Source organism: Balearica regulorum, chromosome 8 (genome assembly GCF_011004875.1).
Source record: "Balearica regulorum gibbericeps isolate bBalReg1 chromosome 8, bBalReg1.pri, whole genome shotgun sequence".
Classification (NCBI taxonomy): Eukaryota; Metazoa; Chordata; class Aves; order Gruiformes; family Gruidae; genus Balearica; species Balearica regulorum.
Window position 1 is genome coordinate 30,042,897 of NC_046191.1, and position 18,310 is coordinate 30,061,206.

At 61.9% G+C, this 18,310-nt stretch overlaps 1 protein-coding gene across 1 annotated transcript; it reads right to left on the reverse strand.

Annotated features, from left to right (window-relative positions):
- Window positions 1-1,218: 1,218 nt before the first annotated feature.
- On the reverse strand, window positions 1,219-13,177 carry LHX4 (LIM homeobox 4). Its single transcript, XM_075759079.1, has 6 exons — window positions 12,912-13,177; window positions 6,225-6,396; window positions 2,631-2,833; window positions 2,305-2,459; window positions 1,707-1,878; window positions 1,219-1,616 (listed from the first exon to the last, which is right to left on the reverse strand). The coding sequence occupies exons 1-6, from the start codon at window positions 13,171-13,173 to the stop codon at window positions 1,219-1,221; spliced, it is 1,362 nt and encodes a 453-aa protein (XP_075615194.1). The 5' UTR covers window positions 13,174-13,177.
- Window positions 13,178-18,310: the final 5,133 nt, after the last annotated feature.

Genomic DNA, 18,310 nt, shown 5'->3' on the forward strand with positions numbered 1-18,310 from the left:
GGCGTGAGATGTGCCGAGGGAGATGGGCAGGCGGCTGTCACAAGCCCAGGGATGTGGGGTGTGAGAAAGGGGCTGATGCTGGGTGAGCCCGGCGGGGAGCAGACCCCGTGGGGCTCACGGGCTGTGCCAAAACCGCCCCTGTCATCCCCGGCTGCCTGCACCCACCCCCAGGTCTGTTGGCCCCGCAGCGCTGGAGGAGGTGGGCAGCTGATGGCTGGGGTCTCACCCGCCCTGTCCCCTCCAGTTCCCACCATGTGGGTGCTTCTGTAGCTGATGAAATGCCCTTTTTCCCCTGTTTTGGCGGGGGGGGGGTGGTGGGGGGGGGAATTTTTTGCAACACCCTCAGAGCAAACATTGCGCACCTCTCCCACCCACCCTTCCCCAGCACTTCCAGCGGTTCCTCTCCACGTGCCAGCCCCGAGCATCCCGGCCGGCCCCACCACAGCCCAGCGTGGCCACTGGGCATCTCGGGCTGCAGGCTTTTTTTTTTTTGCTTCTTTTTTTTTTTTTTTTTTTTTACTTTTTTAATTCCTTCCCAACACATGACCAAGGTAAAACCCACAGCGATGCACCGTAAGCGCTCCTGCGTGCCCGGGGATAAATCACAGCCTCGTGGCCATCGCATGATGGCTCCGCTCCCACCGTGCCCGGAGCGGGCACCATCACCCCTGGGCAGCAGAGCAATGGCCCTGCCTGGACAGGTCCCCGACCTCGCTAAAATAAACCCTTCTACAATATAGACTTTTCTTTCCGCTGAGGCTCCGGGCAGCGCCGAGTCGCGTTTCAACTCCATATCCAAAAATAACTCTTGAAAATAGCAGCGGTGCTCGGCAGGAGGGCTGCGGGATTGGCGTGGGCGCCGGGATGGACTCTGCCATCCCTGATTGTCCTTCCCTCCGGCCGGCCCGCATCGTCACCGGCACCCCGCCGTGCTCCAGCCCCGCGCCGGGCTCCTCGCCGTGCGTCCCGTGTGCCGACACCTCTCTTGTGCTTACACCCAAAGGCATCCGTGCCCCCCACCCCGCCCCGGGCACAGCCACCCCCCCCCCGGCCATCGCTGATGCCGCAAACTCCCCCCCCCGCCCCCCTCCACTTCCCTCCAGCCCTCCGGGGCCGATTCCCATGGGAAATCCTGGAAAGGTCAACTGCCGGCAGGCGCCCTCGGTGCTGCGGGCTGGGGGGGGAGCAAGGGGGGCCGGGGTGGGGGGCGAGCGGCGCTTAGAAAGGGGGGTGATCCATGTCGTCCAGCCAGGAGGCCGGGCTGGTGGGAAAGTCTGGGTACCCGACGCTGCTCCCCGTGGAGATGTCGGAGGTGGGGCCCCCCCCGGCCATGGCCCGCAGCGTCTGACTCACCCCCTGCGCCCCGTGGGCCACCAGCCCCAGGCTGCCGTCCATGGCGTAGTCCAGCCCGTTGAGCAAGGGTGGGTGGGACGGCAGGGAGGAGATGGAGGACGGCGACTGGGGGAGGCCGTAGGGACTGCCGTCCCGCAAGTCCTGGTACGACTGTCCCGTGCCCTCCATGGAGAAGCTGCCGTTCAGCAACTGTCCGCCCGTCACGTCCCCCACGGTGCCGTAGACCCTGTTGGTGTGGCCGAGCTCGGAGAGGATCTGGTCTTCTGCCGGGGAGAGGAGGGAGAGCAGAGAGGGGGGGTCAGTGCAGGGGGGAGCCCCGCGGTCCCCCCGCCCCGCCCCAGCGCCCCGCTCACCACGAAAGCTGAGCTCGCTGTCGCTGACGCCGCAGTCCTCGGCCGAGCTCTCCTTCTCCAGCTTGCCGCCCCCGCGGCTCCGCTTGACGCTCTTGTAAAACTGCCCCCAGCGGTGCCGCCCCGCGTCCTTCTTCAGCCGCTTCTCCTTGGCCCGGCGGTTCTGGAACCACACCTGGGGAGAAACGGGGATGTGGATGGCACCACGGCACCCCTGCATGCCAGCACCCATGCACCCCTGCATGCCAGCATCCCTACATCCCAGCATCCCTGCACTTCAGCCAGCCAGAACCCCCACATGCCCGCACTTGTGCGCCCCAGCACCTTGGCACGCCCCCCACCAGCACGCCTGCATCCCGGCACGCCAGCACTCCTGCAACCCAGCTCCCACACACCCGTGCAACCCAGCACCCCGGCGCTCCTGCAAGCCAGCTCCCGGGCACCCGCGCCACCCCAATAGCCCTGCAACACTTGAAGCCTGGCAGCCCTGCACCCAGCACCCCTGCAGCCCCGGCACCCAGCACCCCGGCACTCCCGTGGGACCCCCGCCATCCCCCCTTAGCGAGGGGCAGGGTGGAGAGGGGCGTCCCCGTGGCCTCACCTGCACCACCCTCATGTCGAGCCCCGTCTCAGAGGAGAGCTGCTCCCGCACGTGCCGGGCGGGCTTGGGGGAGTTTTTGTAGGCATTCTTCAGCGTCTCCAGCTGCTTGGCCGTGATGGTGGTCCGGGGCCGCTTAGCGCCCGCCTCGGAGTCGTCTGCAAGCAAAGGAGCCGGTACCAGCCCCCACCACAGCAGCGTGAGCAACCCCAAACCTCCAGCCCAAAACCAGCTGTCCCACAGCCCGCAGCAACCCCTTCCCACAGGCACGACGCCGGCGACGTCACCCACGGCCACCCCTCGGCGTGTAGCCCTTTCGGGGCGCCTACCATTCTGCTTGGCGGTCTCGTAGTCCTCCTTGCAGACCAGTCGCCCGTCCTCCATCAGGTAGAACTCGTCGCCGGTGGCCAGCTGCCGGCTGCAGATGATGCAGGCGAAGCAGTGGAGGTGGTAGACGAAGTCCTGGGCTTTGCGGACCACCTGGGTGGGGGGGATGCCCTGCTGGCACGCCGTGCATTTGGTCCCGAAACGCCTGCCAGGAGAAGAGGGTGACCCTGAGCCCTTCCGGCGAGGTGGGCTTCATCGGATATGGGGTGGGGACCAGGAGCCAGGGCAGAGTTTAAACCAGCAATCAACCTAATTATGCATGACACTTCACACGGCAGGGGTTTATCTTCTTCAGCGTGAGAGACCGGCCTAATGGAGCCGAGGAAGGTTTGATTTTAATGGTTCTTTTAACTAATGCTTATAGGCTGCCTGATTTTCCCCTGCAAGGACAGTACATATTTCATCCACATTAATACCAAATAAATTAATTACGCTGCCCCGCTAGCATGATGAATCCCAGATTAATGCAGAATGATGGGGCTCTTACACCGTAATGACAGCTCGACGGGTGCGTCGGGCCGGCCAGCTTGGGGTAGGCGTGGGCCCAAGCAAGGAGCGTGGCTGCAAGGAGCACGCGAGAAGCGTGCAAGGAACATGCGGGAAGCGTGCAAGGAGCACGCGGGAAGTGTGGAAGCAGCATGCAAGGAGCATGCAAGAATGGGACAAGAAGCGTGGAAGAAGTATGGAAGGAGCGTGCAAGAAGCATGTGAGAACGGAGCGAGAAGCGTGCAAGGAGCACGCAAGGAGTGTGCAAGGAGCACGCAAGGAGTGTGCAAGGAGCGTGCGTCTCAGCCAGCAGCCCCCGCGGATTGCAGGCGTTGCTGCGGAGAGCCTGGGGCAGCCGTGGCTCCGGGTGCACCCGTGAGCTGGGTGCCCCTGTGTGGGTGCAGCCCGGGCTGTGGCGGGGTGCGGTTGCCCTACGCAGGCATGAAGGTTAACACCCGGGTAACACCCAGCTAACACCCGGCGTAAGCTGAATTAACAGCACGAGGGCGACACGTGCCACGAGGTGGTGGCAGCACGGGAGAAAAGTCAAAAATAAATGGACTTTTTTTTCAGGAGCAGATGCTGTGGGCTTTGGGACTGCCATGGGGCAGATCCCCGCCTCCCACCGGCACCACGAGGGGTCTGCCGGCTCTTCCCTGCTCCCTCCAGCACCCCGAAACGCCCCACCAGCGGGGTGCTGGGACCCCACGGAGCCATCCTGGCATTGCAGCAGCAGCCCAGGCAGCAAAGCTGTCAGAATAAATCTGTCCCCTACGCCCTAAACAGCCCCGTCTGCTTCGGAGGAGGCAGCCCAGGAAAAGCCAAGCCCTTTGGCCCCCGGCCCCGAGGCTGCAGGGGTGGGCGGTGGGCGTTCAGGGGTGCCCAGGGGGTACAGTCACCCCCGGCACCTCTCACTGCCCCCCCCGCCTCCCCGAGGGCTGAACACCCCCCGCCCACGCAAAATCATCCCGAAGCCCCACGGCTGCCCGTGCCCTCCTGCCGCCCGGGGCACAGCCACCAAAGTGGTCCCTGAGGTTGTCCCCGAGTTACGCAGGCGTCACCCAGGGACGGGCACCGGGCGTGAGTGGTGCCGGCGCGATTTCGGCAGCTGCCCAAAGGGGTGTTGGGAAGCAGAAGGCAAGGAGGGAAAACCTGGTTTGTCTCATTTTCTGGACTTGTAGCCTAAAGGGAGAGTCCCCAGACATCTGCTGGGGAGACCTCAGCTCTCCCGGAGTCTGCTGGGAGGGAGGGAGGGATAGGGGATGGAGAGAGGGAGGGATGAAGGGAGGGATGGAGAGATGACGGGAGGGATGAAGGGATGGAGAGAGGGATGTGCAGAGGGAGGGAGGGATAAGACAGCCAGCCAGATGAGGTTTCTCTGTGCCCCAGGCTGAGCTGGCACACACTCTGCAGTCCCCATCCTCCCTCTGCCCATCCACATCCCCCCCCCCCAGAACGCTGTTAAAGCCATTTTAACACCCCCACCCCACCCCAGTATCCCGGGGTGTTTCTGCACCACCTGGGGCTGGCCGGACCCAGGACAGAGCTGCCCATGGCTGGGGACCAAGAGCTGTGATTTGGGGGAGGGGAAAAAAAAGATTAAAAAAATTAAAAAAAAAAAAAATCTGGGCTTTTCAGAAGCGGCTCCCGCATTGCAAACCTGCCTCTGACTTTGGCCTTAAATCCCCGCGTCCTCCGCAGGTTACCTACCCCGAAATCAATGAGTGGTTGAAACAAAGGTGAGGCGAGAGCCTGAGCGAGCGCCGCGATGCTATTGATTGGCACCAAATAATCCAGGCAGGACCTCATCTAAGAAAGTCGCTGATCTTTCAACTCTAATTAACATTGATTACCTGCACCTTTTGGGTGACTATTTAAATGACTTGGAGATTAATAGGCTGGAAAAATATCAGAAGTGAAGTGTTATTACCCAGGCTGTAGCGGCAGCGTTGACCGTTGCACGCTCCCCAGCTGGGAAGGAGAAATTCAAGCTGCAGCTTTGGCCCCGATGGCCGGTGGGGTGAGACACGTAGGAGGCCTGAGAGCCCGGGGATGGGCAGGGAAAGTCCTGCCTGGGGATTAGCGTGGGGCGTAATCGCCATCGGTTGGTTTAGCCGACCGGCTGGCAGCGGGGAGCGATGGGGAGAGCCGGCGTGGCCGGGGATGTGCGGGAAAGGACGGCGTGGGGAGGCGGCCCCGGTCCCCGAGGTGCCGTACATCCTTTTTGGCCGGGCCCCATCACCTGCAACCAGGCAGCAAAAGGCACCGGCTGGCCAGGATCCGGCCTTCCTCCCCGCAGGAGGTGTAAAGCTGCACCCCTCTGCTTCGTGGAGATTCCCTGCCGGCAGAGCTGTGCCCGGCCCCGGTGCAACACCCTCTGCCATCCCTTGGGAAAATTCCCAAATTTCGCCAGCAGCCAGGGACTAGAGCATCCCGGCCGAGAAGTCCATTTTTAACAGAAATAGGTTGTCCTGGCCAGCGGGAGCTGGGAAACGCCGAGGCTGGGGCATCGCACAGCTCAGAGGCAGCTGCCGAGGTTTGTACACTACTGGGAGCAAAAAAAGGAATTTTTTTTTTTTTTTTAAAAGGGAAAAAAAAAAAAAGAAGAAGTAAAAAGACAAAGGGAGAGAAACTGCATCAGCAAACCCCGGCAAGGCGAGCGAGGGGCTCGGAGCAGGCAGCGCGGCTGGTTGCGCGGGTTTCTCCTGCCCTCTAGCTCCGAGCAGAGCCTGGGCCGCTGCCAAAGCGCCCCAGTTTGCCAACCCACGAGGACTGGAAACCAGCACGGGGGAGGGACGGGACCAGTGGGGAGAGCTGGGGCTTTAAGAAGGTTCAAGCCCAATAAACAGCATCCAGCCTGCGGTAGCTGTAAAGCACCAATATTTTTCCTTTATTTCTGCAACAGCAAGAACCAAAAAAAAAAAAAAAAAAAAAAAGAAAAAAAGGCAGATTTGGGAGAAATTACGGTTAAAAATAGATTGCGTGTTTGTCTGCTTTGCGGGTGGGGAGACGCTGCTTTCGGGGGGGCTGTGACCCCGAGTGGTACTCACTTGAAGAAGTCCTCCTTACAGTAGACGCTGCCGGCCCGGGAGAAGCAGCGGTCGGCCAGCTGCATCTGGCAGTCGGCACACTTGAGGCAGGAGCTGTGCCAGTGCCGGTCCAGGACCTTGAGGATGAACTTGTCCAGGATGTGCTGGTTGCAGCCGGCGCACTGGGGGATCTCTGGGCAGGGGAGGGGAGAGACGGAAGAGCAGCGTCAGCCACCGCAGCCCCCTCGCCACACACACACACGCGTGATGCTTTTTCCCTTCTGCACCCCGTTTTCAGGCCACGTCCTGCTCCCTGCCACCCGTTTCCCCGCCTGCCTCTCGCTCGCTCCCTCCGGGATGGTGTCCCGCAACCCCCAAACTGGGGGACACGGCTTGTCGCTCCCTGCGGTCACCCCCGTCCCCCAAGGGCCAGGCTCCTGGGGTGACCCCAGGGTTCACCCACAGAGTCCCAGCTGTGACCCAGGGGTGCAGGACACCGACCACCTCCACCCCACCCGCAGAGGCTTTTTCCACATGGGCAAATGTCTCTTCCCCTCCGCCGCATCCCGAGGCCCACGAGCCGCCCGTGTGGTCCGTACACCCCCCAACGGTCCCCAGGACCCTGGTTTGCTGGGAACAGCACGTTTCCAGCTGCTTTCTCCCATCCAGCTGTGGTATTACAGCCCCCTGTGGCTGGAAACAGCTGGCAAGCGTGGGCTGAAGCAAGGCCACGCTGCGGCATGGCAGCAACAACGGGGGGAGAGCGGCAGTGGGGGGGGTCCAGCCCCATCCAGTTCCCCCCTACAGCACCCGTGATGTGGGCGGATGCCGGGAGCAGGAGGGCTTTTCCTAAGGCAAATGTATACCTGGCCATCCAGACTCCTATACAATGTCTGCCTATAGATGGACAGCTTCTATAGATGTGGAGAGCTGAGTATTTCTCTCTCTATCTGCCCATAGTTCAGAATAAACGGGAGGTGCTGTAAAAGTCCGCAGGAGAAGATTGCCCGGTAAAAGCCAGACACATCATGCTGACACACACGCATGAAAGAAGATTGATTTTGGGGGGGGGGGGGGAAGAAAACCCCACCACCGCGCCCGTAGCCGGAGCGTAAGAGCAGGAGAGATGTTTATGCATAAGGGCTGCCTCCCTCTCCTGCCAGAGAGCGGCTGACAGGAAATATCGGGGAGGGGGGGTGTTCCATTATTTAATTCTTACGCTGCTGCAAGTGCTGGGGAGGGTTAGGAGGGACCCTGTTGTCCCCAGCCGAAGTGGCCGAGCTGGGTGGCTCCTTTGGTGACCCACGGGGGACAAGGGAGGGGAACGGCGGGGGAACCTGCCCCCCTCGCTGCCCAGCGATGCCGCCTGCTCCGGGGGGGCCGGGAGCTGCCCTGCCCCGGCATGGGGAGCGCTGGGGGAACAGCGGGGAGAGGGGGACCTCCTGCACCCTCACCTGGGTGCTACGGGGGGGGAGAAGGGGGGAAAGGAATGAAATGGAAAAAAGGGAGGGAAAGTGAGAAAAAGGGAGGGAAAGGGGAAAGGAAAGGGGAAAGGAAAGGGGAAAGGAAAGGGGAAAGGAAAGGGGAAAGGAAAGGGGAAAGGAAAGGGGAAAGGAAAGGGGAAAGGAAAGGGGAAAGGAAAGGGGAAAGGAAAGGGGAAAGGAAAGGGGAAAAAGATGAGAAGAAGGGGAGGAAAAGGAGGAAAGGAATGGGAGGGAGAAAAAGAGGATAGGAAGGAGAGGAAAAAAGAGGAAAGGAAGGGGAGGAAAAAAAGAGGAAAGAAAAAAAAGAAAGAAGTGGGACATCATAAGGAGGAAGAAAGCACAGTAGAAAATTGTATTGTTACAGCCTTAAACGACATTATTTAAAAATACTTTGGGGTACTGTCAAGTATCTCAAGTGAAGGCAGCTTATTTTATAATTCACAAGGTTAGATAGTTACAATCCCAGTGCCCTTCAGACCATATTTATTGCTGGCATTTAAGCCCGTGTCGCATTAACAACACTAGAATAAATTAAAAAAAAAAAAAAAAAAAAAAGTATCTACAGCTTCCATAGGTCTCTCTTCTCCTTCTTGCTCCGAAAACACCTGGCTGCTTTGCTCCCCCCCACCAGGTCGGCACTAGCCACATTTTCCACATGTCATTTGTTTAAACCTGTTCCAGAGCAACGTGCAAGGCGTTGGCACGGACGGTGGCACGCAGCACAGCCTCAGCCCCGAGGAGAGGTACGTTGGTGGTGCTGCGAAGGAAATCTTTCTTATTTATTTCATAAACATACCTACACGCATGTTTATGAACATGTTTTATATATAAATGGTTCTTTCCATAAACGTGTGTGTGTGTGTGTGTATAGGAGTTTCTCGTTCCTAAAAGCAGCAACACAAATTAATTTCAACAAACAAACGACTGCAGCAGATATTACAATATCTTTCTCCAAATTTCCAGAGAAAAAAAAAAACACACATTTTTTAACAACGGAGACCTTTTATTTTTTTTTTTTTTTTTTTTTTTGCTTTTAATCTGTCCGTAGATGTACGGCACCAACCAAACGCACGCAGGTCTGTGTGTGCACGCAGATGTGCAGAACTCCCATTGACCTGCCTGCTCTCCCCTGTACTAAATAATAATAATAATAATAATAATAATAATAATAATAATAATAATAACAGGGGGAGCTGCCGGGGTACCAGGACGTGTCCCAGTCAACCCAGTGCTTTGCCTGGTGCAGGCGGAGAGAAAAAGACTTTAAATACAAGCCCTGCGCTTTGCTTTGTGCTTCGCAACGGAGGCGGCTGCGCCGGGGCCGGCTCCGCGCTGCTCCCCGCCTGCGGAAAGCCTCGCGTTTATTATTTCACCTGTTTTTAACCAAATTCTTTGCTGGGATAAGAATAATGCTAAGGGCACGCTGCGTTCCGTTGCTGTCGTTGCCCACCAGCGTCTCGGGGCTGGCTCTGTGCGCAGGGTGGTTTGATGGATGCTCCGGCAGGCAGAGCTGGGGGGGGGACACACACACACACAGCCCCACGGCCCCCTCCTCTCCACGCCGGGGATCTGGGGACCACCCCAGGGATGCAGCAGCTTCAGTGAAAACCGCTCTCCGGGGATTGGGGGGGGGTTATAAGAGTGGGGGGGGGTCACCCCCTCTCCCGAGGGGATGCGCCCCGGAGAGGGGACGGCACAGCTAGTGCGCATCCCTGCCTCCGGCCGGCGGCTGCCCGGGCAGGATTTGGCCGTATCCCACGTAAACCCGTAGCAGCTCTGCAATCCGCTCCCCCAGCACCCTCCCACGCACCGGGGCACCCGGGTGCTGGCCCGACAAGGTGTGCTGAGGGCTGGCCCCACGCCGCCCGCCGGCAGCGCGGCCGCCGTTACCGGGATTTACTAGCGGCGGGTCCGTCTTTCCATCCCTAGCTCTCCCCGACGGAAAAGAAAGAAATAACGACGGAAACGAAACAAACTCGCGGGTGGGCTCAGAAATCCCTCAGACCCCAAAAACCTCCAAACCCGAGGGAGGAGGGGATGCCAGGGCAGCGTTTTGGGGAGGATGCTCTCCTCCAGCGCACCCCGCAGCCCAGCCGGCTCCGGACCACGCCGGGCACCGAGCTAGCAAACGGCCCCCGGTCTTCGGGGCTGGGGTTTAGGTTGGTTGGGTTTTGGTTTTTTTTCTTTTAAGGGGAAGAGATCGTCACTCGCGGAGAGGAAGGTGCTGCAGAACGGGTGTCTCGGCAATGCGGGTAGAAAGCCGGAGCACAAAGGCGGTCCGGTTCCCCGGTACCGGAGCCTGCACCAAACACCCACCCCAAAGAAAGCACCAGGTCGGGGACTACCTTAAAAAGACTTTCTGCGGGGAGGAAGCCTCATTCCTTCACATGAAGAAAAAAAAAAAAAAATTAAAAAAAAAATAAATCCTCCAGTTCATTTCTCTGCAGCGTGCAAACGACTTTCCCAGCGGCGATTAATCAATCCTCCCCCCCCGGCCCCTCGGCCAGAGCCTGGCGGCACCCGGGCACGATTCCCGCTGGCTTTGGCAGAAGTTTTTACTTCGGTGAGATTTGCAAAACAATATTCATAAATAATATTCGGATTTATAATTTTAACAATCCCGGTTGCAAAGGGGGAAACTGTCGGGGGGGGGGGGGGGGATTCCCCCAGGTTCGGCTCCCCAAAATTTTGCTGTTGTAAGACAAAGTCCCTGCTAAAATAAGGCGGCTGTGCAGCGTTAAATAGAGAGGAAAATCTGCGACTTCATCGCGATCAGAAATGAAAATGTCCCGTATTTCCATCGCACACACGATAACACAGCGAGGTGCTGCTGGGGAAGGAGGTGACTCCCCCAGCGCAGGCAGCGGGGCTGAATTCCCCTTGGGAAGGCATTCCCTGCCCGGGGACAGCCCCTGCGGCCCCAGGGAGCTGTGCCCATGTGGCACCGGTGCAGGATCAGGCCCCGAACGTGTCGCGCCGGGGAAGCCCACGGCAGCGGCCGCAGGGCTCGGCGCTGGAGCGGCGGCGGAATTGCAGAACGGTGGAAACTTTGACCCCGGCCCAGCCTCACCTATATATATATATATATTTCTCCCCCCCCCCCCCCCCCCCCCCGCGACGCTATTTTTTGCGCTTAAATAAATACTAATAATCATATCTCGTTGGATTATTTCCCGATAATTTCCGACATACGTCAGTTAGCACGGAAACGGCAATGTCACGGGCAGGAGGGTTTGGTGGCACCCAGAAGGGCCAAACCAGGGAGCTCTGCTGGGGCGATTGCTGCTCCAGGGCGATTTAGGCACCCGATTTCTCCTCGGGGCCGTAAAAGCGACGCTGCGGCTGGGAACCGGAGGGTCTCAGGGGGCACGGGCAGGATGGGGCCGGGGGACAGCCCCCGGCTGGCCCTGCACCGGCTGGGCGCTCCTGACGAGGGTTTTTTTCCTCCCCTCTGCTGCGGTGAAACACGGTTAAACGTGCCCGCCTGTACCCCCTGCCCCCCCCCCGGGGCCCGGCAACCGGACCGGGGGATAACGGGGTCAGCCCCCCCCGAGCAGGATGGGGACCGGCCAGGAGCGGCGGGCAGCGGCTCGCCCCCCTCCCCGGGCAGCAGCGGGCAGGGGCACCGGCTTCACTCCCCGCGGAAACACCCACGGAAAACGAATTCCAGCCGCCCGGTGAGGCCGGGGGCCGGTGCGGGGCAGGGAACGCCGGGGGGAGGCTTTGGGGGGCGGGGGGAGGCTTTGGGGGGCAGCGGCGACCCCGGGGCGGGAGGGGAAAGCAAAGCCCGGCCTGGGGCGGGCAGGCGGCCGGGGTGCGCACCCCTCTCTACCCGTGTGTGTCCCCCGAAATGCGGCCTCCCCCCCCCCCCGGGCACAGCTGCCCGCCCCAGCCGGGCTCTCCCGGGGCTCGGGCCCGTCTCGCCCCGCTCTGCAGGGGCTCCCTCCCCTAAACTTTCCGGTTGCCCCTCCCGGGGAGGGGGGGGGGGGTAAGGGTGGGGGCAGAGCATCGCCCGGCTCCCACTGGTGGGGTCCCCCCTCCTCCGGGCCCGCAGGGACACCCCGGTTCTCGGAAACCGTTTGCAAAGGGAGGGGGAAAACAACCATACTAATAACAGCAATGATAATAATAACAACACTAATAATAATAACAACACCACTAACACTAACACTAATAACAACACTAACAATGATAATACCGGCGCAGCTCCAGCCCGGGCCGCCCGCGGAGCTTCCCCCGCCGCCCGGCCGAGCAGCCCCGGGGATGGGCCGGGGGCACAGCGGGGCCCGGCCGCCCCCGCCCCGGCTCGGCGCAGCCGTGGGGGTGTGCTTGCCCACGGGCTCCCCCCGGCGTGGGGCTCGGCCCTATAGGAACGGGGAGGCGGAGGGCCCCTATGGCTCACACCCGGCTGCCGGCGTGCGCGTCCCTCCGAAACACGCGTGGGGCCGTGCACCCGTGGAGCCCCTACCCATCCACACGGACGCGGGTGCGGACACTCCCCAGACGTGTTTTTGTACACCCCCTCAGCACGCGTGGGCATGTGCTTTCACGCGAACACGCTACCTGTAGCTACCGAGCATATAGGGGCACGTATAGAGATAGAGGTGATCTTTGGACACGGCGGCATCGTTCCACGGACCGCGCGGAGCCGAGCCGGGTTCGCCGTCCCGGTAACACGCACGCAACACCCGTGGGTCCCTTCCCACCGCCGCCGTTCGCCCGTGAGGCGCTGCCTGTCGCGATAAACGATATAAACGGGGGGGGTCGTGCGCTGCGGGCCGGGGGTGCGCGGGGGCGGGCGGGGACCGGGGCACCACACACACACACACACAGACACACACGCGTACACTTGCACACGCAGAGCCACATCCACGGCCGCGCAGACCTCCCCGTCGGGGCCGGGGCTGCATCGCTCCGCACGGCTCCCGCCGCTGCTGCCCGCCCGCCCCGGGGCGGAGCTCTCCCTTCCGCACGCTCCTAATTTTTAGGTCTATTAACGCTCCTACACACGGGGGGGGGGGGGAAATTAAAAGGGAGGAGAAAAAAAACCAACCAAAACCCCAAAAAACCCGCACCAAAACACGCCCGGGTGGGAGCGGGAGCGGGAGGCACCTGCCCAGCCCGCAGGGCGCTGCCCCTCCAGCCCCTGCCCGCCCTGCCCCGCCGGCCCGGGGCCGCCTTTGCGGCAGGGAGCGAAGGAGGGAGAAGAGAAAAGCGTCCTTACGTTGCACCGGCACACCGAGGATCTCGGGAAGCCCCTTGACAGCCCCTTCGGCAGCGAGCGCGGAGCTTTGCATCATTTTATTGGCCCGGGGGGGCGATGGAGGGGAGAGAAGAGGGGAGGGAGAGATGCGGCCCGGGCCGGCGGAGCCCCGCGGCGGGAGGCAGCGCCGGGTCCCGCGGGCGGTGCCGGTGCCGGTGCCGGTGCCGGTGCCGGCCCGGGCGCGGCGCCGCAGCTGTGCCCGCCAGCGCCGCCCGCCTCCCATTCATTCACCCTGCGGGGAGCGCGCCTGACGTCACCGCCCGCAGGGGGGCGGGGGCGGGCCGGGCCGCCCGTGGCCAATCGCCTCCCGCCCCGCGCCGGCGGAGGCGGGGCCCGACGGTGCGGGAGGCGGGGCTTGAGGGCCGGAGGCGGGGCCTGCGGGGAAGGGGCGGGGCTAGGAGCCCCCCTCCGCGGCCGCGAAGCGCCCCGGGGCCGGGCCCGGCCCCCAGCGTCTGGCGCTGTCGCGACATAGTGCTGTCGCGACCGAGGGTGCTGTCCGGCGCCAGGCAGCTCTGTCCGACGGCGCCGTTGGTGGGAGAGAGCGAAGAGCCGAAGGCCCCAGTCTCTGCTGCCGGGGCTCAGGGACCTTCTCCCACGCCACGGCAGGGGGTTGGCGCGTCCCCTCCGGGCACCGGCCCCAGCCCCGTCCCTCCTGCCGCCGGGAGCGGGGGCTCGGCTGGGGGGGGCACCTTCCCCGGCTCCGGCGGACGTCGGCACACCACCATCCCCTTGCCGTTGCACCAAGGCGAGTTATTCCCCGCGGCCGGTAGCCCCCGCGCGCAGCCCCCGGCGCCGGGCACGACCGCGGCGAGCTCTGCTTCGACCGTGAGGCACGAGTGTCCTGGGGCCTGTCCCAACGGCAGCTCCTCCAGGGACGCGTCTGGGCCTGGAAAGAGCCAACCCAAGTCCGCAGTGCTGCGGCATGCCCAGCCTGACCGCCCCACCGGCGGCTGCGGCACAAGGGTGGCGATGCCAAAGTCACGGGGCAAAGGGCTCGGCGTGACTACGGCTTCCAGAAGGATCCCCACGGGGCTTTGCCAAGGGAAAACCCCCCGGGCATCAGAGCAAAACCGGTGTGTCGAGAGGCGGCGGTACCCAGCAGCACCCGGCAGCAAAGGCGGACGGAGGAAGCTCGCCGAAACGCAGCTGAAGTTAGCCGGAGTAGGCGCCTCGGGCATCGCCCTTCCTAATGCTCACCGCGTCACCGCCTGAGGGACAACGGTGCCAAACGGCCCCGATGCGCTGTGACATCCCATCCTGCCCAGCTAACGGGTGCTCGGAGCGCTGAGCCTGCCCGAGCGGGGTGAACCCTCTGGGATGGCACACGGGGCAGCGCTGGGAGGGGACGGGAGGATGCTCAGCCCAGCTGAGAGCCCGGCCGCCCTTGGCTCACGTGCGCCCTTTCCGCGCCTTCGTTTCCACGCTGAAACGCAAACTAGGAAGAGGCTTTTCCACCCGAAAACTCCTGAACCAGCCCTGAGGAAATGTGTGGGTGGGATGCACCAGCAATCAGGGGGAAAAAAAAAAAAGTTCTTTAAAAATAAAAGTAATGAAATCTAAGAAACATATTAAGCCTGATAGTTCCTTAGGAAAAAATAATAATTTTTCAATCAGCTGCTGGTTTTTAACCCCAAAGCTTCATTTTTACCAGCAAAACCCCAGCCAGCCCCTCTTGCACCACTGGGCAGAGACCGGTGTGCACTCATTGCAGGAGTGAGCCCCCCCCCCCCCGAGCCCTGAAATCAGCTTCCCACCACAGGGGAGGTGAATCGCATCCTCTCCCATCCCCTCCCCTTCTCCCCTAAATCAAGCGCTGGCTCTTAAGTGCATTAAGCACATCCAGGCCCCCGCCGTCCCTGGCCACCTGCGCTCCCCAGCCCCTTGGGACAAGGGCCACCGTCCCCCGGCGCGGTCCTCAGCCAGCCGGCAGCACCGGAGCGCGACTCCCAGCCCGGGGACGGAGGAAGGCAGGTCCCTAGGGCAGATTTATGGGAGAAGTTTAGCCGGACGTGCAGACAGACGGACACCGCCCCTCGGCCTCCCTGTCCCACCGCTTTGCATCTCCAACCTATTTCCCTAATTATTCCACCGCTGCTGGGAGTCAGCTCAGTCTCCCCTCTCCGGCACGCTCTGATTTATCTCTCAGCCAGGCTAACAGCTCCCCCCCCCCTTCTCCTCGGGGAATTCAATTTTCATTCATTTTTCTGCTTTGCCAGATTGATCCAGCCCCCTCTGCCCCGCTCCGGATCACTCACGGCAGCGGTCGGCGGGCAAAGGGAATCACGCAGTGCCGAGCCTTCGTCTCGGGGGAGCACCACGCTGCGGGGGGGGTGGGGGAACTGCCACCACGAGTGTCCGCGAAAAAGAACAACCCACCAGCATCTTCCTCACTCTTGGCTCACCACATCTCCCCGCAGCCTTCATCCCTTCCCCGCAGTTGCAGTATTGCTTTGTCCCCTTCCATCCTTCCTGCTGTCCATCTCTTCCTCCTGTTGGTGGGGTTTTGGTCTCTTTGGGGGTTTTTCTTGGTCTCTTTTGGGGTTTTTCTTGGTCTCTTTCTTTTGGGGTTTTTTTTTTTTTTTGGTCTCTTCTGGGCTTGTTTTCCTCAGCACACCCCAGAGTGCAGGGAGGGGCAGGTGGGTACGAGCTACCGGCCCAGCAAACCCCCTTTGTGCCACCCAAGATGCTGCCAGGTCCCAGTGGTGCCCGAGGAGGGGGGTTATAGGTGATGGGTGTGCCCCCCCCACCCCCCCAGGCTTTCTCCTCCTCCCAGAGCTAAACCAGGGCTGAGGATCCGTGGTGACCAGCCTGCAAAAGGGTGAACATCACCATTTTCAGTGTTGTTTTTCCAGGGCAGGTTTGGGGGGAGGCTCTGGCCCCACGTCGATGCCCCGCTGCCTTCTCCACATCACCTGCAGCCCCTCTGGCCATGCAGCCAGATGAGGACACCAGCTGCGCGACGCGATGATGCAAAACCCGCGGACAAGCGGGGATGGTGCTCCCACACCTTCCCTGCTGGTGTTAATTAATAGTAAAAAAGCAGGTGAACCCCAGAGCCTTTGCCAAGACGCGGCCCCAGCCTCCCCTCGTGCGCCCCCATCTCTGGGCACGCGGGAGCTGGGGACACCGAGGGCAGTGTGTCACCGGTGGGGACCTCAGCGCATCGTTCCCAGGTGCAATGGGGTGCTTCAGGGTGAAATTGGGGTTGCAAGGAAAACCCATGCCTGGCCTATGCCTCGGGGGGTGGGGTGGGGGGGGGGGGGGGAGCGCCACCACGTCCCCCATCAGCAAAGCCCGAGTGGGCTTGGAGGTGCCGGGGAGCTCAGCCGACAGCGGGGCTTCATACCACCTATGCAGTGAGTTTGCCAGGTCTCAGCCCAGCTCCCAGAGCCCCCCCCCTCACATAATGAAACAGCTCCCCCAGCCTGGGGGGGGGGGGGGGGGGGGCATCCACATGGGGCCAAAGCTGCCATAGCCACCCTTCGGTATCGGGCCACCTCCCCTCTCGGCAGCGCCGTCCGCAACACCCCGAGCCCCCCATTTGCACAGCCCACCAGCAGCCCCCACCACTCCCCACTTCTTAATTACCCCAATAATTACCCGTGACCCCATCTCACATACACCCCTATTGCCAGGGCTGGCCTGGAGCGAGGACACGCACGGTGAGACCCAGGTACTCACCAGCAGCTGGAGAAAGCGTCTCCCCTGGCAGGCGCTGCCGAACGGGACGTTGCTAATTATAATTGAAAATTAATTGACGTTAAGCGAACCCCCGGCGATCTTATGGCCCGAGCGCAGGCGGAAGGGGGATGCCGGTGGAGAAAGGCTCTCGTCCACAGCGAGGAGGGAATGGGAAGAGGGGCAAGGCGGGAGAGAGGGAGCGCCGAAGGGGTGGGAAGGTGGCTGGGTGTGTGGGGGGCCGGCCGCCGGCCTCGCGGAAAATTAAATTGCACTTGAGGGTAAATTGTATTAGGGAATAGCGGCCGCCTCGCGCCAGCCTGTGGCCATTTGGGTAATTAGCCCCAGGGACACCCCGGCTCACGGCGGTGCTGGGGAGGGCACCTCGGGGGGCTTGGAGTGGGCCCCCCCACCCCGGACAGCCTGTCCACCCGTGAGCGTGGCCATGGCACAGTTTGATGCTACCCCTGAGCTGGGGCCTGCCCCGAAGTCACCATCCTGGTGGGGCATGGTGTGGGGGACATTTTCCCCCCCCACACTTCCCCGGGCATCACCGAGCCCCACAGCAGCCGCCTGCCTGCACCGCTGCCTGCACCGCTGCCTGCACCGGCCCGTTTGTGCCCTGCACCGGGGCTCCCCGGGTGCTGGCGGGGGGACACCCTGGTGCCGCAGCCCGGCAGAGCTGGAGCCGGGAGGATTGGGACTGCACCAAACAGGATTACGGAAAGTCTATTTACTGGACTCTCTTTTTTCCTGCGTGCACGGCAGCTTTAGCTCCCTGGCCCTGTAAATCTCCCCGGCGGGCCTGTCGGGGATGCTAATCTGGGCAGCCCTGCCTGCAGCTGCCTGCTGCCCCCCTTCCGGCAGCACCCACCTCCCCTGCCCCAGCACCCACCTCCCCAGCCCTAATCCCCTGCACCCTCCTGCGGCATCCCCGCATCCCACCCACCTACTGCATCCCGCTAACGCGTCCCCCAGCCTGTCCCCGGCTTCAGCAGCCCCACCGAGATATTTTGGGGCCGGGGGTAGCCACGGGCAGCCCCTCACAAGCCCTCGGTGCCACGCAGGGGAGCAGCTGGCAGGGAGGGGGTGCACAGGGGGGGTTATTGATGGTGGGGATAAACCCCCCAGGGAAATCAAGGAGGAGGCAGGACTGCAGCGATGAGACCTTCCCCATCCATCACCCAGCGGTGGGCAGGACCAGCACCCGACTCGGGGGACGCAGCCCCCCCTCCATGCCAGGATGAGGCCACCGAGGACCTGGCTAAGGGACATGGCCAAGACCAAGTGGGTCAGCGGTGGCAGGGCAGAGGTGTCAGCCCCACGTTCTGTGGAGGTGTGACCATGCACAAACACCAAAGAAGAAGGAAAGAGAGAGCAAGAAATTTTATTTTGAGGGTAGGTAAGGGAGGAAGGGCCAGAGGAGCCTGAGCTCCGGGTACCTGGGCAGCAGCGGAGCCGGCTGTCCTCCTTCCCCATCCCGCTGGCCCTCGCCTCCCACCTGGGCAAAGTGAAGATATCAAGAAAAAGGCTCCAAATCGGATTGACACTCCCCCTCCCCCTTAATAAAGTTTATTATCGGCCGGGCTCTAATCCTTTTAAATCCTCCATGCGGGGGGAAGGGCCGGGATTAGGGGAGGGCAGCGTAATCCCAATGAATTTGTTACAGGGGGATTTAGGCA